General features: G+C 40.7%; 1 protein-coding gene across 1 annotated transcript in view; it reads right to left on the bottom strand.

Annotated features, from left to right (window-relative positions):
* Positions 1 to 624: 624 nt before the first annotated feature.
* The window catches only part of GABBR2 (gamma-aminobutyric acid type B receptor subunit 2), a 456,178-nt gene continuing 429,147 nt past the window's right edge, over positions 625 to 27,655 (bottom strand). The window contains exons 16-19 of the mRNA XM_059487462.1: positions 20,682 to 20,864; positions 18,611 to 18,740; positions 10,091 to 10,208; positions 625 to 3,129 (exon numbers count right to left, since the gene is read on the bottom strand). Of these exons, the coding sequence (XP_059343445.1) occupies positions 2,964 to 3,129; positions 10,091 to 10,208; positions 18,611 to 18,740; positions 20,682 to 20,864 (597 nt within the window). The 3' untranslated portion in view covers positions 625 to 2,963. The remainder of the gene's footprint in view (positions 3,130 to 10,090; positions 10,209 to 18,610; positions 18,741 to 20,681; positions 20,865 to 27,655) is intronic.

The raw sequence follows: 27,655 nt of genomic DNA, 5'->3' as shown, positions 1-27,655 counted from the left end.
TTCCACTCACTTTCTCATTGCCCGACATTCCCACCCTCCTCCTGTTCTGCCATGTAGAAGAACCTGCTTTAAGACACAAATCCCACCACATGCACAAACCTAGATGGAGAGGCTTAGTGTTTGCCTTCATGCAGAAATTGGTGTTTATTCTCAGAAATTTCTCATTTGTTGATGCAGAGATGTACTATTGAGCTGGAACATTGGCTCAACTTCAATAACTTGTGTGAAATAGTAAAATATTTCTTTTTCTTCTGAATTCACATTCACTGTGGGCCAAGAGAGAACAGTGTGTGGGCTAAGTGTGGTTTGGATAGAAATGTTCAGTACACATTTTGATTATTTTCCCATTTGCAAAAGGTCTCAGACTTCACTCTTGGGTACTGCAGTAATTGTATTTCAGGACAGAGGCTCGTCTACCTGTTATCTCCAAATGCAAACTGTTCTACAACTAGGATGTGTATTTTTATTACATATTACATTTTTATTGAAATGTAGGGTTGTAATAGGATTCCTCTTTCTCCAAGGAGGCTTTTATATACATCTATGTGTATATATATATACACACACTCTCTCTCATCAAAAATGATTTTGCAATGGGGGAAGAGGGCATTGAGTCCAAAAAGCTAAGTTTTATATATTTTATTCATAAAAACAGATTTGCAACAATTTATTAAAAATTGATCTCATGCAGTATAAGGTTATACAAGAAATTCTTCATTTACATTTTATTCTGGCAGTTCCAGTCTAGTTTAAAGCATTTGTGCACTAACATCATTGGAAAATGCCATTGGGGCACAGCCTCTTCATAAATTTACAGTACATTTTTGCTGCAGTATAAAAGAACAGAAACATTAAATAGCTATATTCACTTGGTTGGTCTTGTTATCTGCAGTAAAGTAAAAAAAAAAAAATGTTATGGGAGAAACTACCGTATCATTGAGACAAAGAATGTACTGCATGGTTTAAACCTAATAAACGTCACACAGTCAGTATTCACGAAGTTACAGACACACACACACACACACACTCACCTCCAATGGTCCGATACTTCTGAATTATTTTTGTTTTTTCCTGCTAAGTTGGAATAATATTTCTACAGAGATCTTTGTGTATACATTATATACAATATCATAATTTTCTCTTTTTAAAAATTAACATTCCTTTTAAAATAAACCAGGCCCTGATGATATTAATAAAGCAAGAGAATACTGTCAACACACATTGAGGGACGACGTCAGTGTTTAGTGCTTAAACAGAGTAATGAGTTCTAGTTTATTTGTGTTTATACTTACATGTTTTTTTGTTCTAAAAGCTACAGATATTTCCACAACCTCTCTTACTGTATGTGCCAAGTGAAATATTTTGTGATGCTCCTGATTGTAAGATTCAGATACATATTCATGTTGGTTTTGGCCACTATGAGGTGTGTTTTATTTTTAATGGAGATTTATGCTAGCTTGTCATAGCTGCAGTTAAATCCCTCAGCTAAGGAACCCCTTCAGCTGTGCTTCAGTCATTGCTGATTTATAAACCTTTGTACGAATGCCATTCCAAAGGTTTAGTCTGAGGGGCATAAGTGTTGATTAAAGAAAACTGAGAGCCCAGAGGGTGCTTCATGTGGGTTATTTCCCCCCTACTTTTAGCAAACAGCCCTGGCAGTGGGAGGATACGTTTCCAGTCCCTTGGAAGAAGAAGCTGTATGTGTGTCTCGCCTGTGCCTGAGGGTTTGGCTCCAGAGTTGGTCCAGAGGTTACACCACTGTCGTTCCTCCTAATTACTTTGGTTCAGGGAAAGGAGCTAAAGTATAAACTCCACTGTTTTTTCACAGTCCTTTCAGGAGTCAGGTAAAATATTCTATTGGTAGATTTGATTTGTCCTCTCCTAACCACTACAACTGTCACACGTACGCAGGTACGAAGCAAACATAGTGTATATTCACATCTATGTGCCCTGCAGGCTTTGCCTGCAGCAGCAAAGTGCTGTGCCCTAATCCCTCCCCCCCCAAGTCCACTCAATTAATTTTATTGTAATTATGTGTGACACAATTCAAACAAACTAGGAAAAACAATTCATCCTGTGGCATTAAGACTTTACTACCCATCTGTCCTCAGTTTCCTGAGTTATCAGCCCTAGGACTTTTTCAGACAGTTTAGTGTGTTATGGTTAGCGCTGTTTATCATGAAACAAGTGCAGAAACTTTGCTAAAAATGAAGCTGCAGATGGTCAGCAGTCACTATCATTGCCCTGGAGAAGGGTGAAGTGCTCTGCTTGCAATCAGCAGCTCCCCAGCTGGTAGCAACTCAGAGCTGGAGCTTCAGGCTCTGCTTGGGTTACACATACAGCTGCAAGGTAAAGGTGACCCTGCTCACAGCACTGCAGAGTCTCAATGACACCCGAGGAATCATTTCTCACAGTTCTTCTTTCCTGCTAAACATCATCCCTGAAATGAAAAAAAGCAAGACTAACCAGTGCAGAATGTTTCCAGCGATTTAACGCAACTCCTGTAAAAATGAGTGTATCTATTCCAACATGGTATAGCTGGACCACTACATTTTCCTTACATGGATACAGTATAGAATTGCATGTTCTCAGCAGCCACATAAAGCTCAGTGACATTTGAGTGGTTTTTTGTTTTTTTTTTTTAATTTTTCCCTAGTGTCTTTTTTGCAAGATCCATATATCCCAGCATCCTTGTTGCTAGTAGAAATTTTGGAAGAAACATTTTTCAGTGACTTCTAGGTGAAGAAATAAAAACTCCATGAATAAGGCTACAGATCAAACTCTTTGTGTCCTCCTTTGCTTTTTCACACGAGTTACGTGGGCACTCCTGTGCCAAGGGCCTCAGCAGAAGTTCCTCTGCGGTAAGAGCCAATGTTACATGTTTGTAGCAGAGTTCCAGGTCGGATGTTTAGTCCAGTCTTTGAGTACTTAAAAGCAGTTCAGGAAGCACTGATCTTGCCCTCCTACAGCCCTGAAACCATCACTCGGAAGGAGGGTGGCACGTGTCTGTGCCGAGGGCTGGCACTGGGGCTGACGCAGGGGCTGGCACAGCTGGCATCCACTCCTCCTATGGACGGCAGGTAGGCGTGATGCAGGATGGGCAGCTGCAAGGACAGCCGGCGCTGTATGCTGCGGGAGACAGGGAGAGGAGCGTTACCAGGGGGCAGAGGGAGCACATCACATGGCTGGTGTGTCCCCAGGCTGCTGCCAGCGAGTCCCCCGTGCCTGCCGCTGGCACCGACAGGGTGAACGCCACGAGCATCGCACTGGCTGATGCTGAACTGTGCCACCAGGACGCTGTTTTCCCCTTGGGGAATTTTTCTGACAGGTTGGACATGACAAAGGAAACTTTCTTAGCATCCCACAACCTCCTGAAATTCCCAGCCACATTCAGGTTAATTGTTAGACTGCTGATACCAAGAAAACCTTAAGTTTGCAAAGAGGGTGTATGGCTTGGTGACCCCCCTCCCCTTGCAAAGGGATCTGCTGCCTGCAGAGCCCCATCCAACAGTCATGCATGAGATCTCCTGCCTGTAGAACCCCAATCCAGCAGACACGCAGGAGGTCACAGACTGAGTTTCAAGCCAGCATGGCATTTCTGCAACTCCAGCTAAAGCAAACACAGGTGCCTGCTGGGAGGGATTTGGGACTGATGGCTTTCTCCTCTTTTAAGTAGCTCCTATTTAAAGTGTGGGTCTGTGCTTTTGAGGTGATAGATGCTTTTGAGTGCTATGGGATTGAGGAGTTGGCCCTCTAACAGCAGTCCTGCCCAACACTGATACTAAAATTCAGTGTTCCAGAACCCAACATTCTGTATCTATTTTTCCAAGTGGATTGGCATCATGACAACAGGTATAATTATGTTTTTAAAATGAATACTTAATCATGCTCATGGGTATTGCATCTAAGCCTTTCCTTGGAGAGGATGGTGCCATGAGAAAAGGGCTCTGCTACCCCTGTGCTGTGGATACATTAGCACATTCCACAAAATCAAAATCCTGTTGTGGTTTGCTAGTGTAAAAGATGTTTTCAGTCATTTTATCATCAGGATGGCTTTGTATTTGGAGACATTTCCGCTTGAAACACAGAGGCACTTTCTAAAGAGAAGAGAGATGTCAAGGTGACTGAGCTGAACGGAAGACTGACTTTTGGATTTCAGGACAAAAATGCCCATAGAAAGCATTGTATCAGTATAATAGAGTTTTAAATTTATGTTTGCCTGTTATCTGATATAATGTCAGTGTATAGAAACGCCTTTATAAGAAGTGTTTCTTTGAAAGCTAACCTTTGGACAGCCTTTTTGATTCAAATGACATTTAATTGCTTTTTTGCTTTGTGTTAGGTAGCAAAGACAGATACTAAGGCTTCTATTGCACTGCCTGGGGACCAAGCAGTGCAGCTTTTAAATTCAAACAGAAAGAAATGTATTGCTCTCCTCATTAGTTTCTTCACTACAAACTTCAGCTTGTTTATACAGAGGTGCAGTAGGAGTAGCTGTTGTCTGCCTACCCAGGACACTCTTTCTCATTGTTTCTCCCCCTCAAACAAACTCCTTTCTAAAGTTTCACACAATGTTAGTCCTCAGTGATGATCATTCTAGTGCTGGCAATGCATTCCTGGAACTAAACAAAATCCATTCATTGTTGTTTTGCTAGGGTGCTCGGCTCTTCCTGGTGCTATCAATGAAGTCATGCCTTGTTCCCAAGGAGTGCTGAGGGGGCATGGCTTGATGTTTCCCTGTGCTGAATCCTTATGAGCCTGATGCTGTGGATTGTCATTCTGTCCCTTGTTGAGGGGTCAAATGCAGAATTGCCTGCACTTATTTTCCCACCAGTGGAAATGCTTACTTTGTTCAACTGTTATAGGCTTCTCATCAAAGGGCTTTTTGAAGCTACTCCAAGAGAATCCAGTTGCATAATCAAGTGAATAGGATTTTTTTCCATCCATTTCAGTGTTAGCCATACCATGGACAAAGCATGTTTATTTAGCTATGCCAACTGTGGCTGCAGTGGGTGGCAAATTTTGCTTTAACTGTACTTAAAAGTTTACTTTCACTTGAAAACTTGGTTCCTGGAATTGGGGAAGAGAACTGTGGCCTGGAGACTTGCACACAATCAAGTTGTAGACAAAACCCCTAGAGTGAAACACAAAACAAAATAAAACAAGTAGCAAAATCCAAACAAACCTGGTATTTTTGCCTGAAGTGAAAGCAAATTTTGTGCCTTGCCTCACTGGTTTTAGGGTTTTTCCCCCCAATACCAGTGATTTTCCCTTCTTCCACTCCTGCCACACTTTGCCAAATTTTTTTTGGGGAGTCCTTGGTATCAATGAAGGCTGGAGGATGAAGGGATCGAGAGCAGCCCTGCCAAGAGAAAACTGGGGGTGATGGTGAGTGAAAAGGTGGACATGGCCCAGCAACGTGCACTTGCAGACCAGAAAGCTAATCATATCCTGGGCTGTGTCAAAAGCAGTGTGGCCAGCAGTGTGAGGGATGTGAAACAGCCCCTCTGCTTTTCTCTGGCAAGACCCCACCTGGAATACTGCATTCAGCTCTTCTCATAAGAAGAATGTGGACCTGCTGGAGCGAGTCCAAAGGAAGGCCACAATGAAAATCAGAGGCCTGGGGGATGTCTTCCATGAAAACAGGCTGAGAGAGCTGGTGTTTTTCATCTTGGAGAAGAGAAAGCTCCAGGGAGGCCTTAAAGCTGCCTTAGGGTACCTAAAGGGGGCTTACAAGAAAGCTGGAGAGGGACTTTTTACAAGGGCATGGAGTGAAAGGATGCTGTGGAAGGTTTTAAACAAAAGAGGGTAGATTTAGACTACATAAAAGTAACACATTTTTATGATGAGGGCGGTGAAACACTGCCACAGGTGGCTCAGACACCCTGTTCCCGGAGACATGCAAGGCCAAACTGGACAAGGATTTGAACAACCTGATCTACATAAAGTTGTCTCTGCTCATTGCAGGGGGATGGGACTGGCTGACCCTTAAAGATCCCTTCCAGCCCAAACCATTATATGACTCTAGGAATTTGTTTCAAGTTGTCCACACTATACAGATATGTATGTGAAAGCATAGGTATGGTGAAATATTTTGGAGAGGTAATGGTTGGTAATGGTGGGTCTAGAATCACAGGCAGCCATCTGAAGAAGATGGAAAGCAAAGATGATTCCACACACAGAGCACCCACTCATCAGGTTCTGCGTGAGGGCAAGTGTCCTCAGCTCTGTACAGACATACCATTTATTAGGGAAAAATAAATGCCATTTATTGGGGAAACATAAAATCAGGTAAAACCTTGACTTCCAGTGTCAATGCAAGAACAAAATGCACTGCACATGGGAATGCACAATACCACAAGGGGGGCCAAGGCATTTGAAATATATTTTGGTTTTGCCATAGAAAACCACTAATAAGATCCATTGGTAAGTGGGGGGACCAAAACAAATTGCTGCAGCAGTCAAACATCTGAAGTTCTGTGGGAGTGTATAAACTGTGTCTAAGCACTCAGGGATTGTGTCAGTTAATTCTGCAGTACATTAATGTTGATTTTTAGCAAACGCGGGGAAGCTGGAGAAGCTCTAAAACATTACAGTAAAGCAAGATGTTCTACTAGCAAGTAGAACTAACCATTCTAAACCCACCTTATTTTAATGACACATGTGAGTAAGATCATAGATAGACAGATCATAGATAAACCACTCTCAGTGAAGAAACCAAATAACAAAAGCCTGCTCATGCTGGGGCATATGGCTGCAATGCAATAATCCAGTCTCAACCAACTTTTTTGAATGAGAATTTTTTGTTACTTAAATTAACATAACTGGCTCCAGCTATGCTTTGAAGTTATGCTTTGAAGGCTACAAAAAACCCTGCATATAGAAATAGTCTATTAAGATGGCAAGTTTTAATAACGTCCTGCAGAAATCTGTCATCACATCTACTTAGAGATCTGGAAGACTGTTATGTAGTGTTGCAGTTAAAATGAGAATGGAATAAATTCTAATGGTGCCAAAAACTGATGACCTGCTGATGTAGGTCACTGATAAGAAGGGACAACATGCAGGAATGAAGTGCACAGGCAGATGTCTTTAAGGGTCACAGAAGAGAAACCATTGAACATGGCCATCGTGCAGATAAGCTGACTGATGTGATCTTCAGATAAGCAGGACTGCCCATCGGGAAATATGCACACTTTAATACTCATGAAAGCAGATTACTTTGCCTGAGAGACAGCTCATCCTACTGGGGAAAGAATGATATCTATTTTAAACTGGTTCAGACTGCTCTCTGGACCTGAGATGAGCTGGCACAGTACAGTGTCTATCCACACAGCTAAGCATCCCCCAGGATTGTTGCTGAGCACTACCTGGAGAGAACAAACTGGTACAGCTGTGCTGGGGAGTCTGCTAAAAAATGGGAAATCAAAGGGCAGGGCTTGTGCCTGTGCACTGGCACCACTTTGCCTGCTATAGGAGGTGTTAATTTATATTCTGCAGACAGTGTAAACAGGAAAGAAAGCAGTCAGCACCCACTTTTTGCTCCTCTTATCTGTTGGTCTGACTGGGTATGGAAAATTTTATATGGCAGTATGGAAAATCTACTGGGTCCTGCCCAGCAGGAACTGCCAAGGGAACTGAGATTCGTCTATATTCATGCTCTAAGTCTATATTAGTATGCTTTACAGTACTATAGACTGCATTTTCCTTAGGTGCAGGGTTCTAAATCTGAGCCAAGCACAAAAAAAAAAATTTCTACATTCTGATTGAGGCAGTGTAAACATCACCCCATCAAAAAATGTGAAAACTTTCTGCATTTCTGCCTGAGGTGTGTGTATACTGTTGTGCCTTTGTGCACAACTGTAGAATGAGGGATCTTACAATGAGTCAAACGTGGCACTAATGGTGAGAAAGAATGAAAAAAAATCCCAAATCAGCTCCTTTCTGGACTCTATAGGAGCTTTCATACTAGAAGAAGCCAGTTCTCATGAGTACTGACAAACACAGGAAGCTGGAATTATTTTTTCCCCCCACAGCCATTAAAGAGTTAAAACTTCTGCAGGAAAATAATTGTCTTGACATCCTCCTTTCACAGGTTTATGACCAAGAGGACATCTTTTTCAGACTAATTCTCCTTGAGATTTGCGTTCTCGAATAAGAAATAAATTTTTCAGACTGTGTGACTACCTATTAGATGTCCTACGTATGAAGTGAAATGAGAAACACAGAAACTACAGCTTGTTTTTAACTCTTTTTTTTTGCCCAAAAATTATACATTTAGCAGCCATCAAATGACAGAAGTGCTGCCAGACAAGTAGAAAAACAATCCCAGAGGTGCAGAAGGATACCTTAAAGAGTACAAATTTTGGAAAGAGGCAATATCTTGTCAAAAAGAGGGAAGTCCTGAAGACAGCTATACTTCTCCTCCCTGGCTGATCCACTGTGTCTGGGCAGTGTGGTACCCAAAGTGCCAAATGGTTCTCAGGGGAGAGATTGGCCCTTGGACGTGGCACAGTCACAGCTGTGCAAGTGTTGAATGACACTGTTTAGATTCAGCAGGATTTTATTAATTGCTTTCCATAAATGTCAGAGATTGTTCAGATTTGTACTGAACCACTCTCCAGAACCTTTAGAAATCTCAGTCTTCTCATCAGTTATCACTAGCCTAGAGGAAGTTCTGTCACCACCAAATATTTTTCTTTGACTATATTAAATCTGTATAGAGACAATTGGATTATCTGAGTGTCTGTGTTTTTCTTAGCATCTTCCTTAATGTAAGTGGGCCACATGTGGATGAGGCTGAATTCACACTACATTATTTCTGGCAAATGGTGCTGAAAAAAACCCAGGCCTTTAATAGCTATGCATTAAAGCACTCTGCTGACCCCATGAAGTCATGAGAGCTCTCTCAGCAAGAAACCTGCTTTTGTGAAATTACAAGATATTTCATCTACTGTGGGATTTCTTTTTGGTGCATATGTGTGTGTGTGAATTACCTTCTTTGCAGATTTGGGTTGGGTTTTTTCTTTGAGTGCAAGGACAGATTTAGACATCCACGTGTTTTCCTGATCCAGGTAGTACGAGACAGGAGCTACTATCTGCAATCAGGGTTGCTGCTGCTGATGTATCGTGACTCATTCTAGTAATTTGTTTAATTTATTCTGTTTTTAAATAAGCTTTTAAATTGCCCAGGAGTCTGACAGCTATTAGCTCAGACACTGATGAAGTGATGCTGTGTAACCAGGTTGCCGTGGGGAAGCGGCAGATCCGGGCACACACGAGAACGGCGCTTCCCGGAGCTCCTGCCCATGGCAGGTCCTGCCCAGCTCCTGGAGGGCAGGACATGAGTTTATTGTACAGGATCCTAGGGAGAAAAGCTGACACCAGAAGACTCTTTCCACTTTGTAAATCTGGCCAGTGTTTTGTGCCATCCTCTCCTTGTAGCTGCAGCATTGTTTCTAAGGGAAACTACTTAGTATGGGCTTTCCTGTGCCAAAACTCAGATCCAGCTGCTATGGCAACGTTGAAAAGCCCTCAGGACATTTTTTTATTTCTCATCTAGCTAAAGAAGGTAAAAGAACAAAATGTCTGTGTACACTATGAACCCCTCTGGCTGGTGTGTGGAAGGACTTGGACCTTTGACAAGAGTCATAAGACATTTGTGCACATATGTACACCCTCTTCTCTCCTCCACACACTTTGGGCACAGCTAATCCTGCAACTCTCTACAGAAAATTTGGAAATCATACTATGGATGTTTCTAGCAAGAGAAAAGGAGCATACTGATTTGTTTTTGGGGCACCTTAGGATCTAAAGCCCCTGATATCCTTTAAGTTCCTTTGGGGTGGTGAGCTGGTGGCAGGGAGGCAAGGAGGCACACAACAACATTGGTGCCTACTGGTGCTTCAGGAGGTGCCATTCACATTCCCTAGCTGTAGATGTTTCAGGCTCTCTCTGTAGCCTGGGCTGACTGAAAGGGGGTTACAGTGAAGGTCTTTCCATAAAAATGCATGGAAGGGAAATACAGGCTTTGATTAAATATAATAATTTAAATTAATGTCTTGTCAGCAAGGTAATGATGCATACTTACTGTTCTGGAGAGTTGATGTCTTCTATGGCATCTTTGCTTGTTCTGGAAGGGTCTGATGAACCCCACTGTGCTGGTGGATTTTGATCAAGATGATTTTTCAAAATGGCTTTCTCACCATCTGGATGGACAACACATTCAATTTTACTTTACTGTGACCAAGTGACCATTTAAAAATAGTTTCATTTTAATTTTTTCCACATATCCATAATGCCACAAAGTAAACTCATACTACCTGTATTCCAGCATAGTCTCAAGTTTTGCTGTGAGAATTTGGTACTCCTCTGTTTTGGATGATGTGTTCCTCCATAGGAACCATCACGAAGAAACAGAAAAGTGACAAAAGTGACATCATGCTCTATCATCAAGTCTTGGGCTATGTGAAAAAAAAGTAACTATACTGTTCTGTAGTTAGAAATGGTAACCTTTTCATAAACCCTCCTTCTTAAGACTTTTCCTAAATAAAACTACAATTTCATTGATGTTAAAACCTTGATACTCTTACGATCACACAGGAAAACAAGTGCTGTCATTTGCCTATCTGCTACTGCCATCATTTTCAGCATGGAAACACAATTCATACCAGCTGCACTGGTCCATAGGCTGTCGGCAGCAAGGACAGCTAATGATGTTATTGCACTTTTTCCTTTCTGCATAGTGGTAGCAAAACAGATCAGAATTCTTGTTTCCCCTGGGTGTCTTGGGTGTCCCTGGCTAGCTGTGCTGAAGCCCATGGCATCATTCCCCCTGAGAAATACGGGCAAACACAGCAGCTTTAAGACCCTTTCTGTTCCTGCCTGCTTTTTCAAAGTGTCTTTCTGCGGTAAGCTGAATAAAATCACACAGAAAGCATCTGAATAATGAGGGCAGTTCACAGTTTTCATAAATAATTACAGAGAGCTCCAAATCCATCACCAGCAGTTGTTTGCCACATAAACAGAGCAGCAGTGATTGCTGCAGGCATTGAGGCAGCATGGAAGAGGAGTCTGAGGTAAATTCTTGAAGAGGGTACTGGAGGGTTTGAACATAAAAGTGGGAACGAAGGGGAAAAGCAGGAAAAGAGTGAAGAAAAAAGGAAAATTGCATGAAAAAGCTGGCACATTTTGAAGGGCTACGGCTTTTCTGTTGTACTCATGTTCAGAAGCCCCAAATAATGCTCAGCTCCCAGCATGCTAGGAATATAGATGCTGTCAACAGGCACTGGGGGGACAAAATAAGCCGCAGAAACACAAACTGAGGAAAGAAGCTGGAAGCATAAATGTTTTGAGGACAAATTCCAACATCTAGAATTGCCCTCCCAGCCAGGTTATCCCTGGCATTATTTGATAGCATTGACTTCCTGCTGTGAAAAACCTAACAAGCAAACAACAGCAGAGTGTGTAGGTGAGGAGGCAGCAATGTGCAGACATGGGGATCACTACAGCTCAGGAGAGGAGACAAGAATTTTCACTGATGTTGCAATGAAGAGAAGAGTCTGGGTGAGAAAGGAGGTGACCAGAACACATGAAGCTGCTTTGGCTGGGGCAAAAAAATGTCAATAGAAGAGAGCCGAGGAATTCAGTTGTAACAAGAAGTGTATTTAAAATGAAGAGATGGCAGGATTCACTGATGGTTTGGATGTGAAGGGAGTACAGCAAAGAGTCAAATCTGACAGTGGTTAAGATAAGCAGTGAGGTTAATCATCTCAGGGCAGCCTGAAGCTTGCTGGTGTGGCACTTGCTGTCACAAGAGTTCAGTTTTTATTTTCTGTACATTGCATTTCTTTGTATATCAAGTTTGACATTTGCATAAAAGTCTTGTGATGTCTATAAACAGACATGTAGAAAAAACCACTTTTTACTTCCGTGATTAAAACCAACACTCAGTCCTGAGCTGATCTAAGCTGACAATGGAAACTGCTGCCTTTTTGATATAGACCAAAGTAAAAATTTGATTAACCCTTGTAATTAGGGATGGAAAAGCTCTAAATTTAATTATTTTAGGGTTCCAACTCCTTTTGCCAAGATAAGTGATTTAACATTTTTTAAAGCCACTAAAGATATAATTCTTCATCAAATGATTGGAAAATGCAAGCGTTGCTGTTTGGGAGTCTCTTATTTAATAGGATAATCTGTGTTGTACACACTAAAGGAGTTTCATGTACTTTCAGCTGTGCTGTGAGAGAGAAAGAGAAGGAGGTGGTCCTTGTCAAAAAGGTGGGGGATTTAGTTTAGAGTAGAGCAGAAATCATGTATTCTCTTCCTACTCAACTCTCAACACCAACTGCCCATATATGACCGTGTGTTATTCTTAATAGACTCTTTTCTACCACTCTTGCAGATGACTTGCCCTTAATACACAGAATAAATTTCTGCACATAAGGCTACCAAATGCAAGTTTTACTGTAAATGTATAAAATGTAGACAAAATACAGACACTTTTCCCCCTTTTTTCATTTGTTTCTTTTAATATTAAAAAAAAAAAAGGTAATTCTTATATGTTAAGCATTTTGGGAGAGGAGTTGTTAAGTTTTTATTTTGCAGCTATGGAAACTAGAATATCTTTATTTTTCATTTACCTTTCATTTAAATAATGAAGAGCAAGATTCTCACTTAGTCATACGCTTCTGGGAGCTTGAGCTTAAAGAAAAAACACTATTGCCATATGTACTTAAAAAACTTAAGAGTTTAGAAAACTAGTTTTATATACATGAACAACTGAAAGTAGCGGTAAACATTTGATTTCCCAGTTTCCCCTGGAAAGTGTCGCAGTGTTTTTGATACTTCCCCATCCTCTCTCCTCCTCTGTCCATTAAGTATGCTGGTTGGAAAATGCCCTTCATCCTCAGGGCACTGTGTGCCGCTGCAGATTCTACCCAGTAAGTTGCACTGGGATGATGTAACTACTTTTTAAACTGAAATCACATTAGCCAGAAGCACCTTCTATATAATTTTCACCTTTGTAGACCTCAAACCAGAACTCAGAAGTCTGGATAAGCGATGCCTGAGTGCTTTCCATTCAGAAAGCTGTCGGGAGAAAAGACAATTACATCTCAAGGGCCTCACAGAGCGCTCGGCAATGGGCTCATTATAGAACAAAGCTGGCTGCCAGTGGCTGGTGAGAACCAGAGGGCTTTAGCTTGGGACCTTTGCCTACCTGCAGGAAAAAACCAGCTTCCATTTACAAAGCTCTGAGCTGCAAGAGCACACCTGATGCAGGCCGCCCAGGGGCTCAGAGAGGAGGTCACTGCCCCCAGCTGCTCGCCTCTCCCTCTGCCAGGGGTCACCTGTGATCACTCTGCAGCCTCGTGCTGCCAAAATTACCTGGGCAGGCTCAAATGTGCCATGCATACTAACAACCCTCATTCAGCTGCAGGCAGAGCACACCAGGTGACTGATGATGCTTCAATTTCTTCCAAGAGTTTAGAAAACATATTTTTTTTTAACTAGGTGCTTGTTTGGTTGATGTTTGTACACTGCAGCTTTATTGAACATCTTCATCATTATGCTTTAGTGGCATTATTCCTCCGATGGCTTAGAACTGGATGACAGAACTACTCTTCATCCAATATCTTTCAATTCTACTATTGCTTCTCTTTGCTAGAAAACATATATTATGCTCCACAAAGAAGTAAGTGTGGTTTAACAAGGACTTACAGGATCTGGCAGAGATTGCTGATTTACTAAAGAGCTCAGGAAACTTTAAAACTAGAGGCAGATTTTGAAAACCTGCTGTAATTTTTCCCAGTTCTGTTGTTTGGACTGTGAAACATGACTAGCCAGTCTCTGTTTTTCATGTAAATAGAGTGATAAGAAAGTAAACTGAAAGGAAAAATTAAAACGATCACATTTTCTGCTGGTAATCAGAAAAAGTTCTCCTGAAGTAAGCACTCTGCACACACAATCTAAATCATAGCTTCTGATAATTGTGTTTTGAGAGAAAGATTTTTTAAAAAGAAAAGCCAGCAAGATTATGCTCTGATTTGTACTACTTTAAATCAGAAGAAATTCCCTTTACTACAGATTCATTTCTGTGCAAGAAAGGACAGGTACTGAACCACTGATAGGTTGATCTCCCTGTTGAAATAGAAACATGCTCCAATTTCAGGATTGAGTCAATTTGTTAGGCTTCATAGAAACTAGCATACAGATCTCTATAAAGAAAGAAACTACATCCTTGCTTTATAACAGCATCCAGAGTTTCAGAGTTATTTCTGAAAGCCCTTACCTTTGAATCTCTTTTTCAATCTCAACCTTAATGCTTGAATTGCATGAACTTCATAGAAATAATACTTCCCCCATCCATCACAGATGAACTCTGTTTTGCTTTGCATTTGTGAGCAAATGCCTTTGAAATCTGTTTTTCTTTGAGCTGCTTTTACATGGGGAAAAACTAACACCAGGAAACATCGGAGTGGGGTGACAAGTGACAGTATGTAGGCATATCTGACATGTAAATGAATGCTCCCAGCCCATTTGCAGCAATGAGTAAAGACTGCTTTCTGGCTTGAAACAGACAAGGTTTTCTGAGCAAGGAAGGGCGCCTGCAGAGAGAGAACCTGCAAAAAGGGTTTGCTCATAACAGGGGACTGTGGCAAGGCTGTCTCCTGCTTCTTCTGTACATCCCATAGAATGGCTTAATTTCCCTAATTTCCTTAATTTCCCTAACATGCTACTCTGAAATGTACTGGCCAAGGTAGAAATAGAGGGACATTCTTCTGCAGGATTTCATCTAAGCTTTGCTTTATATTAAACTCTTTCAATCCATGATTTTGTGAATTATGTCACATGGAAATAACTTCATGTATTAAAATGTCAAAAAGAAGTCAAGTAGAATAAGATAGTAAGATTCTAAGTGTAGCAAAAGTATCTAGTATCCCTTCCCTGCCTTTACACAGCCTCATAGTTGAGGCACTTGTCCTCCTTTTTTCCAAATGTCAGCCTGGCAAACACAACTGTGCCTCCAAGCCTGACTCTTCTTGCTGAATGACTCTGTCTCTTAAAGAGGTGGCCTGAGCCAAGCACTGGCCTCCCCCAGAGCCCATCCCTGCCTCAAACCCAGGCTGTAATGAATGTGGCTCTGCCACTCCAGCAAGGCCACCAGATCCCACAAATGCCAGGGGAGCAGTTAGTGTTGCTCTGTGCACAGAGCTGAGGTCACTAGCAGGCACAGTGACTCAAAGTCATCAGAGGAATGTAGGAAATGAAGTTAAGGGGATGCCCTTTTAAATCCAGCATCTGATGTTTCAGAGCCACAGTCCATGGAGCATGCTAAAAACTGCTTGGCCACACAAAGCTATGTAGCAGTGCAGTGAAAAAGCCTGCATTAAAAGAAAGCAATCAAGCCATAAACCACAAATCACATTTTCCTAATTGCTTTTCTTACATAGCCAATTGCTGTGGATGTCTCAGGGACATCATGCATTTGTGAACAAGAGTTGAGTGTCTCAGATAATATCTCTCTTTAAATGAGATGTACTGAAGTGTGCTGTAAAGAAGGAGTCCCTGTGCCAGCAGAGCTCTTGGGATACACCAGGAGGTGTTGCTGTTAATAACTAAGCAGGAATCCCAAAGTTATGAAACACTGCCTGAGGTTAGGCAGATATAGGAGTTCACAGCTGTATCTACCTATTTTGGCTAAAGTAATTTAACTTTAGTATCTTAAATCCATATGTTTCATGTAAATGAGGGTGGTGAAGAAGGAAGAGATGAATCAAATAACCTCCTCTGGCACTTGGCTATAAGAATTTAACTCTAGGCAATTTTTACAGATCAGAAGCCTACTGAAGTGTACGATGACATTAAAGTTTGATTAGGGCTTGTTAGAGCTGCATTGCCTAAATCCCATGTTATGATCTGTTCTGTGAAGAGCAGTGCCCTGAGTTTGTGTAAGCAATAGCAGTGGGGTTACCCTACATGGCATTCTCCCTGTGAGCTCCTCCAAAACAGCAAGGTTTTTTATAAAAACAATTCACATAGAAGTGAACAACAAAGTGAGTGTGGCAAATTATCTGGTATGATTTTTAGCTGCTATTTTGAGCCTCTCTCTTCAGTGTCCTATTCCCACTCTCCCAGCTCGCATTTTCCACATTTTCCACAAACCTCATCATCACCTTTAAACTAATATTGGACTGGCTTCCCCAGCTGCACAGTGGGGATGAGAGAGATGGTCACTCCTAGGTCACGCTAATAGATTATTTACAATTCTGAAGCTTCACTCAAGTACCACCAGGGATGCATAATTTCAAGTTTCTGTACTTTCCTTTACTGAAAGCTCATGAAATGCACAGCTACAGAAAGCATAGTCATGTCTTTCAGAGTTAGCTTTCCTGTAGCTGTAAGGGCCAGAATTTTTTTAAGTACCATTTAAGTGGTGTCTGTTTGAATCTGCACAGAATCAGCAGTGACTCAGCAGCATGAATTCTCCAAAGCCTTGTTATTTTGATTGGAACAGCAAATTTATATTAAGCACATAGGTTGACTATTGGGAATGGGTGCAGTGAGAGAAACAGACAGGAGATTCAGATGTAGATAAGGGACAGGAAAATATGGAAAGATAAGCGGCAGAAGAAATGGAATTGGAGGGACAGGAAAGGGCTAGCAAGGGTTGCTTATAACAGTGGCTCAGAGCCTGGAAGGATGAATATTTAGTGTCCCTTGTGTCAGAATCAGGGTATACTACAATATGCATGCATGGAGTATTTGCCACCAGGTGAGGGACCAAACTCCAAATACCTTCTGCAAATTGGGATCCAGGCCTTCCTCATTCCCAGGTGAATGGATGCTCTCACCTTTCCATATAAATTTTCACAAGAGAAAGCATCTTTCTCCATCTGTCCCACCTTTTGTGTGGGGCTTTATGTGGTAAGTCCATTGAGAAAACTGTGTCCAGCAACATCAGTATGCAGAATATCTACCCTGTAAATCCCAATATTACATAGCTCCAAGCTACTCTGGACATTAGGGCTCCATGCCTACACATGATTTTAAATACACACCTCACAGCAGAAATGTAAAAGCTAGGGAGGTGTACTGGGGGAAATTAGGACCAAAGACAATCTTGGATGCTGTTGCTTAAAGCAGCAGTTAGGCATCAATGTTTTTTGTAGACATAGCCACAAGTAAGTGCAGAAAGGTTATATTTTATCCTTGATTTCTTTGCCAGCCTCCTACTGCTAATGGAGTGCATCTTGCTGTGGGAAGCATCCATCCTAAATTTATACCCAGTGTATTCTTGAGAATCATTTTTTGATTCTCATACCCAGACTCAGATGGGCATTTGGCACAATGCAATGTATCTTTTCTGCTTGAAATATTATTCATGATTTATCATTTTTCCTGGAGCATCTGACATGAGAGGAACATTCTATGTGTTCCTTTCAAACTGCCTCATCCCACTCACTGATGTTAGTTCTTGCTCCTGATCTCAGCCCAATAATCACACGCCTCCAGCAGCTATTTACGTTTTCCTTTTCCTCCTTTCCCCTCTTCAGTCTTTTTTTTTTTTTTTTTTTTTTTTTTTTTTTTTACTTTTAAAAAGGACACTGGGAGCACTCCCTTTTTCTTCTTTTTGCCACAAGTTATACAACCCAGTGTATACCCAGGTTAAAACAAAAAGCTCAAGAGAAAGTAACCTTATCCAACAGAAATTTCAATATATTTCAATAACATGTGTGAACTGTTGATGTGATTGTAAAATTTTTCTTCAAATATATTCATAAGAGTAACTTCTGTCCCACATATTCAAGCCTATGGTGCCACATCAGTAAGAAGCATGAGCCTTGCAGTGTAGCAAACATGCAAATATACAAATTCCAAACACAGAGCAAGCAATTTTTCACACACTATAGTAATAGTCAGCTTACAAAGCTATTTTCCAGAAGTCAGAAATTAGATCCATTCTAGAGCCAGATATGGAAGGTGGGTGTCCTGGCTTCCACTTTTATTGCACTATGCACCAGATTTTATTGCTTCCCAAAAAGCAAAATGGCTCTAATGGAAGAAATTCTCTTGCATGTATTTCTTCAGGGAGCGATGCAAGACACACAGGAGAAACAACTCAGGAATATTACAGTTGTCATTAAATTCTTTTTTATCAGTTCCTAGGGAAGAACTTTCATACATGAGTGGCTTCAATTCTGCATTTAGAATCCAAACCAGCACTGAAATATTTACATGCTTCTCTTTTATGTGCTTGATAGCAGTGTCCAAAAGCAGGATTTCAGCATCCTAGTCAGGCAAGCACATATTAAACTGGGTTTAAAATTCTGTGGCTTTCCTCTCTCCATGCAGCACAAAAAACTTAGCTTCTGAACACAAGTACACTTTTTAAATTTTCCCCCTTCATCATGTGTATTACAATAGAATATGCATATACAGAAATAACTAATCAGTGGGTACCATGTAACTTATTATGTGAATCTGCATACTCCCAGTAATTCAACCAAAATATTTAAACTGTCTTACCAAGGTTTGAGTGCTCTGAAGCCAATTCAAAGCAGAGGTTTGGCATGTTAAGCTACTAATGGGTTTTACTGACGCTCACCTTTGCCATCTGTGAAGTTCCGTATACTAAGAATGTCATTAAGGTCCTGATAGTGGTTCTGCTTAATGTATGTTGTTTTCTCAGGAGTGTCCTGAAGTTGCATTGTGACCTCTTCCAAGTCTTTGTCCAGCTGCAAAACAAAGAGTACAAACCCTTCAAAATTCACGAGTCCTTGCTTCAGGTATCTGCACTGAGGCACAGCTTTCTATAACTAGGCTGGAAGGCAGGTGGTAATGCAATTACTACACTGTGACAAATACAGTTTTCTTATAGCAATACTACACTACCTCTAAAAATAAAGCTACAAGTAACAAATTGTGTTCAACTGTGACATTGCACAGAGGGCATAGGATAGGAATAAGCTTTTGTAGTGGACAGTAGAAACAATTCAGGTGTACTGACAAGTGAGAAAGGTATGGGCATAAGAAAGCCCAGTCTGAAAACCTCTGAACTATTTATTATCTACATGCAAAACTGTGGCATACAAAGCTACAACTGTTTCATCCATCAAATTGCAGAACATACAGGAGAATACAAGGGAGCTATGGCATGTGAGTGACCGCAGTCAGCTCTACCAGGAACGCACTCTCAGCACTGGGCAGAGCACAATCTGTTCTCAGAGGCTGACTTGTACTCAGTTTTCTACAGCCCAAATAGAAAATTACAAGAAACAAACTTCCTAATCCTCTAATCAGCGTGAACAGTTGTGCACGCTGTAGTGTCCAGAGTATGTCCCACTCACTACTAGCTTAACAGAATTTTAAAAGTGCTGAATTTAGATTTATGTTTTTCCTTATAGAACTGGGGCACAGCAACTCAAACTAGATGAGCTAGAGATGTAGCTGCTAGCCATGTAGGGCATGTTCCAAATCCCCTTGACAATGAAACTGATTTGGACCCACTGGTTCTGGGAATTCAATCTATTTAAGCAAAGTCCAAAAGGAATTGTCAGGGTCCTGCAAGCACTAATGTGGCTGCTCTGATCTGCCTTACCTGTGCTCACCATCATGAGCCTTGTGAAACACAGGCTGAGAGCTTGTGCTAGGAGGTTTAGTAGGAAGAAAACTACGGTAGAGTAAAGGAACAGAAATAGCCAGCAGGCAGCTAGGCCTTCATTAAAAATTTCAAGGCTCTCACATGAAAGGGACCCAGCAAAGCTGAACTAAATTTCTTTAACAAGGCAGAGATAACTTTTACTTTTGAACTCTTTGGTAGCCTGAGTAAATAATTTATAGTTACATAGGCAATTGTCATTAAGATCTGGGCAAAGAAATAACTGTTGCAATAAAATAGTTTTTCTTCAAGGTATAAGAATACAGACTGGCAAAGAACATATTGATTTCTTTATGATATGATCAGTTATGGCTATCTTGTCTCAAAGCTGGGCAGTGTTCAAGACTGGTTTGTCATCATTTCAAGTCTACTGAGTAAGGATGGGCATAACTACAAATGTACATACTGTAGCTGTTATGTAATTCATGTACTCCACGTAGTCAGCCTTTCCCTCAGTAGGTACTGAAGCAACCATCACCTTTGTGTCAAAAGAGTCAGCTCACGCATTCGTAAAGCTTTCTTTCTACCTTAAGAAAATATGTCATTCTGTTTCATGGATGATGTAAAAATATGTCTAGCAAGTTTTTGAGCAAACTCTCAGAGAGGCTGAGAAATAACAGGAGCAGCAGCCTCAGAACTCAACCACAAACAGGAACAAAGACAGCCCTTAAGTGCCCCTGGGGCTGCGGATCTCTGTTATGCTTGCTTGTAAAGGTTACACTTCTGGAGCTGTGGAGCTCAGCATGTCCATGTGAAACAGCAGGGTAATTGGCCTGTCACAAATAAATAGGGCAACTTTAATTCCATTTTGCTAAGGCACATTTTCATTTTATCACACCTGCCACGTATTTGCTGTACTAGTTAGCAATCCTTATAAATTGCCTCTTTCCTATTATTTTGATGGGAAAAGTTAACTTTCTTCTCTAGAATGTAGCCAGCATTTAAGCAGACTGGAGAATTGCAACAAAAAAACCAATGAAAACTGAAGTGCCTAGGCAGTAAATACAGTAAACAATACCTCTGTAATTTTCATTCTCAAGCGGTGATTCTCTGACTGCAATCCTTCTAGTCGAGATGTGCTGGCCTGATTGACGCTGGTGACTGATGTCGATGTTTTTGAATCTTCTTTCTTTTGATTTTGAGTGAACTGAAACCGTCTGTTCTGTGTGGCTGCATCTGGGTTTGTTCGCAGTGTGATGAGCTGAAAGGTTGAAAAGCCTTAAGAAATCCTGCTTTAATTTTGCAGCTATTTATTTTGTGTCTCAAAATACTGAAAGGCAAACCAAGAGCTCCTTTTTGACTTTCAAGTATAAAATTCTGGAAAGTGAGCTCTGCTTGCCATGTGCACTACTTGAGATGATTTCTGAAAAACTTTATAGAATAGGTTGAATGAAAATGATTATGAGAAGGGAAGCATTCAAAAAATTAAGAAAAAATTAATTCAAAAGATATTTATCTGGATTTATAATATATTAAAATACATTTTAATATTCTATCACATGTATCTTTCTCCTTCACTGATAAGTTTGTACTTTCAAAGGATATATTCCTTCCTCAAGAAAAATACAGTCCACCAAACCCTCCTCTTCCCAAGCACAGTTTCATCTGAAATTTCTCCTTTCCTACTGTTACAAGTAACACTCAAGCAGTGAGAGACATGAAGCAGGAGTATTAACAGAGAGAACTCATGGGAGATTGCACTCTGGAGATAACAGAAACTTAATTAGTTTTTAGCAACCCAAAATAAACCAAATCTGTTCAAAAAAATTAAATAAGCCACTTAGAAAAAGGTTAACCTTAAACATATTTAATTTAAGCAAATATAAGTGAAATTTAACACTCAGTGACAATGTGAAAATATCACCTTGACATGAGGAGAGAAAGCTACTGCTGTTTGGCAGCAGGGACAGAAATTCTCACATTACTCTAGAGAATACAAAATTTATGTTACTTGCCAAGCAGCATACATATATATTTGTATACAGACAAAGCTGAAGGGGCTCCCTGCCCTGAGAGAATAGGCATGGAGTCATAAATCCAAAGGTGTTGAGTTGTCTAAAAAGAGAGAACGGGCAATCATTTTGCATGCACAGCCCAGCCAGATTTTGTGGTCTAGCTGCATTTTGGAATTGATTCCTCTTATTCTTGAGAGCATGGAACTGCTCTGCAGCTCCAGTGGCATGAAGTAAGGCCCTAACTTCTGATCAACAGAGATCTGACTTCTCAGGCTCTGAAGAGTGTGGTCCCTGGCATGTATTTACAGACCAAGGCTGCAGATTGGGATGATGCTTGCAGATAATACATTTTATTTTTCAGGTGTTAAAGCAGATGGAGAAAGCTAAGGTGCTCTGTGTCTTCTTAACCTTAGTCTTTACTAGTAAAACTTGCCTTCAAAAATTCCAGACCTCTAAAGTAATTAAATACATCAAGTTCAGCCAACTTGACAAGTTGTATGCCTGAGGATTAAGGGAACTGGTCCATGTCATCATGAGACCACTCTCAGTTACTTTTGGAAGATGATGCTGATTTTGAGCAGTTTTTGAGGATTAGGAGAAAGGAAATGTCACAGCTGAGTTCAGGAGATATGACAGAAGAATTTCGGGAAATGCCTCCTTGCTACCTTCACCTCAGTCTGGGGGGGATGCTGCAGTAAATCCTCTGGGGACCATTTCCAAACATATTAAGAGCAAGAATGTGATTAGAAGCATTCGTTGTTGATTTATGAAAGAGAAATCCTCCCTGAACAACCTGATTTATAGCTGTCTTCAGTGAGATGTCTGGGCTGGTAGATGAGGGCAGAGAGTTATTTTTCTTGACTTAAGCAAAGATTTAACACTGTCTCCCAGAGCATCCTCAAAGTTAAACTGATAAAGTGACTGGGCAAGGAACCACTGAAGTGGATGTAAATTGGGCTGAACTGACAGGCTCAGAGGATTGTGGTAGCCAGTCACTAATGCTTCTCCTCAGTCTGGAGCCAACAAGGATCTCCTAAAGCTAGGCAAAGGGAAGTACTAAGTCCTGCCCTTGAGGAGAAATAAACCTCAAGCACCTACCCAAAGAGCACAAGGTCTGTTTGACTGGAAAGTACCTTTCCAGTAAGGCAATGGGAATTGTGGTGGAACATGAGCCAGCAGTATCCTGGGCCAACGGAGGTGATCCTTCCTTTCTACTCAGCCTGGGCAAGAGCACACCTGACGAGGCAAAGGGAGACGACCCATCCTTTGATCAGCATCGAACTCCGATTTATTGATCCAACATGCACATTTTATAACCGTGTTAATTAAGTTCATACACATTGCAAAACTCGAGCTCATCATTGGCTACAGATTACACACCAACCCCTCCTCTTGTTTTCAATACCTGTGGTTTGTTATTGAGACCAAGACTTGTTTTTCTCATCCTGTTATGAACAGTTCTCAAGGCCTCCATGTTTGTCACTCTGCTTTCCCATACTATCCAAGGACAAGGTATTTACTTGTTATTAAAAAACAATCTGAGAACTCTGCTGTTTACAGAAACGTGCCTGAGAATTTTGTTGTTTACAGGAACAGGCTTGAGAATTTGTTGCTTACAGCTGCCTTTTACTTTTCAATCAGCTGTATATGATTATGGCATGTCTGAACAAAACTCTATAAGCCATGTCTGAGCAAAATTCTCCAACACACACCTGGGGTGTTGTGTCCAGATTTGTGCTGCTCAGAACAAGAGAGAGTTAGGTATGGCAAAGAAAGTCCAGAGAAGGGCCACAGAGATGCTAAAGAAGGTCCCAACCCTTATGATACAAATAGAGACTGATTATTTAGCCCTGAGATGAAAGACATTGCAGGGGTATGACATTATTCATGTGTATTCAATATATGATGGAAGAGAGTAAAGAGGATGGAGCCAGACTCTTCTCAATGACCTGCAGTGAAAGGGAGGGAGACACGAGCTGAGAACCCAAAATTTTCACTTAAAGATCAGAAGCAACTTTTCTTATTATGAATGTGCTCAAATGCTGGTAGAGATACTCAGAGGAGTGGGAATTATTTATCTGGAAGTAACCAATGCCCAACTGCTTAAGGCCTGGCTATTTTGCTGTAGCTGAGCCCTCCCAGAGGGAAGTGTCTTCACTCTCATAATTCTTTGTTTCAAATTAGGATGGTTGTAATGACTGTCTAAGTCCTAGACCAAAAACTACATGAAAATGAAGTTAAATGTGAAGAATGGTAATTACAAAGCTTCTTAAAGCAGCAGGCAGAAGTGTTACAAGATAAAAGTTCCGCAGTTTGATGTGGTCTAAGTTCAAACTGAATAAAGATAGAAGTATTGCCATTGAATCATCTTCACCTGAGAGTTTATAGATAAAAATTGGGCGTTTTGCAACAGGGGCATGTTTTAATGAATTGATTCACATCTAGTGAATTCCTGGACTAGATTAAAAAGTTCATGGGCAACATTGTTGGCTCATGCTGTACAAAAGAATGAGGTTAGATGAGCTTTATTTTTTTTTTCCTACCATACAGTCAGTGGAACTTTTATCTTGCTATCTTATATCTGTGCAGTTTCAGTTTTCACAAAGGGTCAACACTGGATATCCACAGAGCCAATTGCAAATAGGCATAAAATGCTACCAACACAGAAAAGGGATGTTTTAATCCCTAGAACTGATTTTGCCTTGCTGCTCTACAGGCAACTGGATCAGAATTAATGTGTTAGTGCCATTGCAGCCAGAAATGATATGCACTTGCGGGGCAACTACAAGTGAGCCCATTGTTCTGTCTCAAAATGGATGGAGTAGAAAAATGGAAGGACATGGAAGCATCATAAACATGAATAAGCCTGTGACAATTACTTCATGAATAGAGAATGCATATTAGGATTTTTTCTTTTAAGGAAGTGAGGAGTATGTTGAAAAGTACTATAGACATCTTGGTCCTTAAAAAGATAATTAGACATTGCAGTCAATTTCTGACAGGAAAAATATACATAACAGATGTTTGAATTCTGCAGATAACTTCTACAAGATACCCTTGAATGCATAAATCTGTAGTAGTTTTAAAAAGGTTTGGAAAGCTTTTGGCTGGATAACAAGAATGTGTACAGTTAATGTAAGTACAATGCAGTATAATGTTATCAACACTTGTACCATGAAATGGAGAGGGTAATGAGCATTTTTTCCTCTGATATCTCTTACTTTTCTATGGGATTTTCCTCGTGTTTTTTTCTGAGGCACTTGGTACTGAATACAATGGCAATGGACGAAGTGGACATTTAACTAGAGAAGGATAGTAATTGCCATGTTATAAGTAAATAAGATTAGTAGAGCTGACAAGAAGGAAGAGAAAATGTCATGTTTCATTCCTTAGTGTGTCTACATTGTTGAGTAGTTGTGTACTTAAAAGGGTTGTGGGGTAAAATTGAATTTCAGCACTGTTGACCCAGGAGACTGCTGAAGATTAGTTAAAAGGAATGTACTTAGTACAGCAGAGAAGTAGTGGCACTCACCTGGCTCAGAACCACATTACTGCCTGCATCTGTCTGGTCAGTTTAACAATGAGAAAGTGCCATCTTACAGGTCTTCATTATCATCCCCTGTGCTTGATGAGGCTTTAGGATTCACCAGAAATATACCTGAGTTGCCAAGATTGTACTAATTTACAACAGAATTGCTTGAGGGGAGAGATTTGGTGCCTGTCTCACACTAACATCTTACCTGGATGTACAAACTAGGTAGTGTTGGATATAATCTGTGGTGTTCAGAGGAGTCATTGTGCAGCCTGAGCAGGCTGAGGGGAGAGTGCTTGCCAGCTGTGGCACAGCACGACCAGAGGAGATGCAGAACAATATATATGAGTGCTAGAACTCTCCAGCTGTGAAAACACTCCCATGGGCATTGGAAGTGCTGCATTCCAGCCCCTGCTTCAACATCTTTTTTTGTACCTTAGCCAGTGATGAATTTTATTGCTAAATAGCTAAGCATTTGGAAACCTGAAAAGAGATGGAAAAAGGTTAGGGACTTCATGCCAGGGGGCTATGGTTCATTTTTGCATTTTGAGTAAAAAAGAAAAGATGAAAAGTGAGGGTGGGGTAATTGGGGTTTAAAAGAAGATCAGAGGAAGGGGTTAAAAAAGAAATCAGAAAAGTAATTTCACAGCCTGTGACAAGAGAAGGATGGGCAAAGGAGCATGAAAGCAATGGGGCAAAGGGCATGGACAGCATTAATAATTCTCTTTGAAGAGAGTTCTGACATTCTTTGGAGGTATTTTTGGCATAAGAGTTTTAATATGCATTTTCATATGGCTTACCCACTTAAATCTTGTTATGTTTCACAGTACACTCTATTGTAATGTTTGTGAATGTTCCCTCAATTTAGAACAAAGCTGTGATTCTTCCCTAAGATACAGAACAAAAATATGACTATACATGTCTGTATGGCTTTTTAATATTTGAGAAGTGAATTGCAAAACTTGCAAAACATCCTGTTTAGTCAATCCTGGAGAATGAATTACTTTGCTGTTTTTTGCAGATCACAAATCAGCTTCTATCTCTAGTCTGCACCTTTAATTTCTTTCAGTGGTTGCACTTTGAGATCAGTTTATTAGCTTGTTTTTCTTGCTTCTTTTGCACACACAGTTCTTGGCTGCCCAGTAGATGGGATGCCACTTAGCACCAGAATCTACTGACTACAATTTGTTCAATACATTGATTGAATGTGGTCCAATAAAGAGCCTCTTATAAAGACTCACTTGAAAAATCCAAAAACAGATTGTAGAGGCAAAAAGACCTACATTTTGCCTTGCAAATTTTACAGATGTCCAACTTCATATGTATTTAATTTGGGGTAATAAGCTATGTTTACACAAGCCACTTAAAATGAATACAATTGAACATTTTACTTCATAACATGGAATGCATTGCCTAGTACTTTAGGCTTTGCTAAGTAAGCTTACGTAAAAACCAGTTTTCCCTTCATCCAAGATCTGTCATATTCATGTCTAAAGCTTAACTCAGCAAGGGAACTGATCAAGTTCCAGCCCTTTGTAGGTATCTTCTCGATTCTTCCAACAAGGCACAATGAGTCTGTCCTCAAAGCTCAGAAGAGCAAAAGGAAATGAAAGCATGTGTCTCCCAGTCTGTGCCTCACTTAATCCTTTAATATACCCACTAATAAATATAACTTCAGAGTCAGCATTTGCAGCATACATACAGTTTTCCTCTGAGGTACTGACAAAGCCTATTGTACCACCATAAATGAATACTTAGAGGTTTTAACACAATCGATCTCTTATCATGCGAGTGAATGTTAAGATTTTACTATTTTTGTAGGTATAGAAACAGAGATCTTGATTATCTTGTTAAGGGTATGTAAGAATCTTAGAATATCCTGGGAAGGGACCCACTGGGATCACTGAAGTGCTGCTCCTGGCCCTGCACAGGAGCACCCCAAGGATCACACCAACTGCCCAAGAACATTGTTCAAACGCTTCTTGCACTATGTCAGGCTGATGCTGTTACCACTTCCCTGGATATTCCTTTCCAGTTCCAAATCACCCTCTTGGAAGAACCTTTTCCTAATATCCAACCTATAACTCCCCAGAGTTATAGGGAAGAACCTTTCCAACCTATAACTCCCCAGAGACAGCTTTATGCCATTCCTTTGGTACCTATAACTGGTCACCAAAAAGAAGAGGGAAAAGAAGAAGCATGGCAGAGAAGACAAGACCTGTCTCCCCTGAATCTCCACTTACATCTCCACCCTTTCCAAAAATTTTCTGAAAATTGGAAATGGAGGCTATTCTACTGAAACTACAGAAAACAACTTTTTTTGTTTCTTCAGGCACAATTTCAGTAAAAATATAGGTATTATTAGCTCATGTATTCACACTTTCTCCAAAATGTCATGAAGCTTTGTTTTTCCTTCAGGGTCTGGAGAGAAGCATTTATGGATGGGCTTGGTTAAGAATTCATACACAACCCCTGCTATTGAAAAGGCGATAAATACCTACATAT

The sequence above is a fragment of the Ammospiza nelsoni genome, chromosome 1, assembly GCF_027579445.1.
Source record: "Ammospiza nelsoni isolate bAmmNel1 chromosome 1, bAmmNel1.pri, whole genome shotgun sequence".
Taxonomy (NCBI): domain Eukaryota; kingdom Metazoa; phylum Chordata; class Aves; order Passeriformes; family Passerellidae; genus Ammospiza; species Ammospiza nelsoni.
This window is presented reverse-complemented; position numbering and strand designations above follow the sequence as displayed.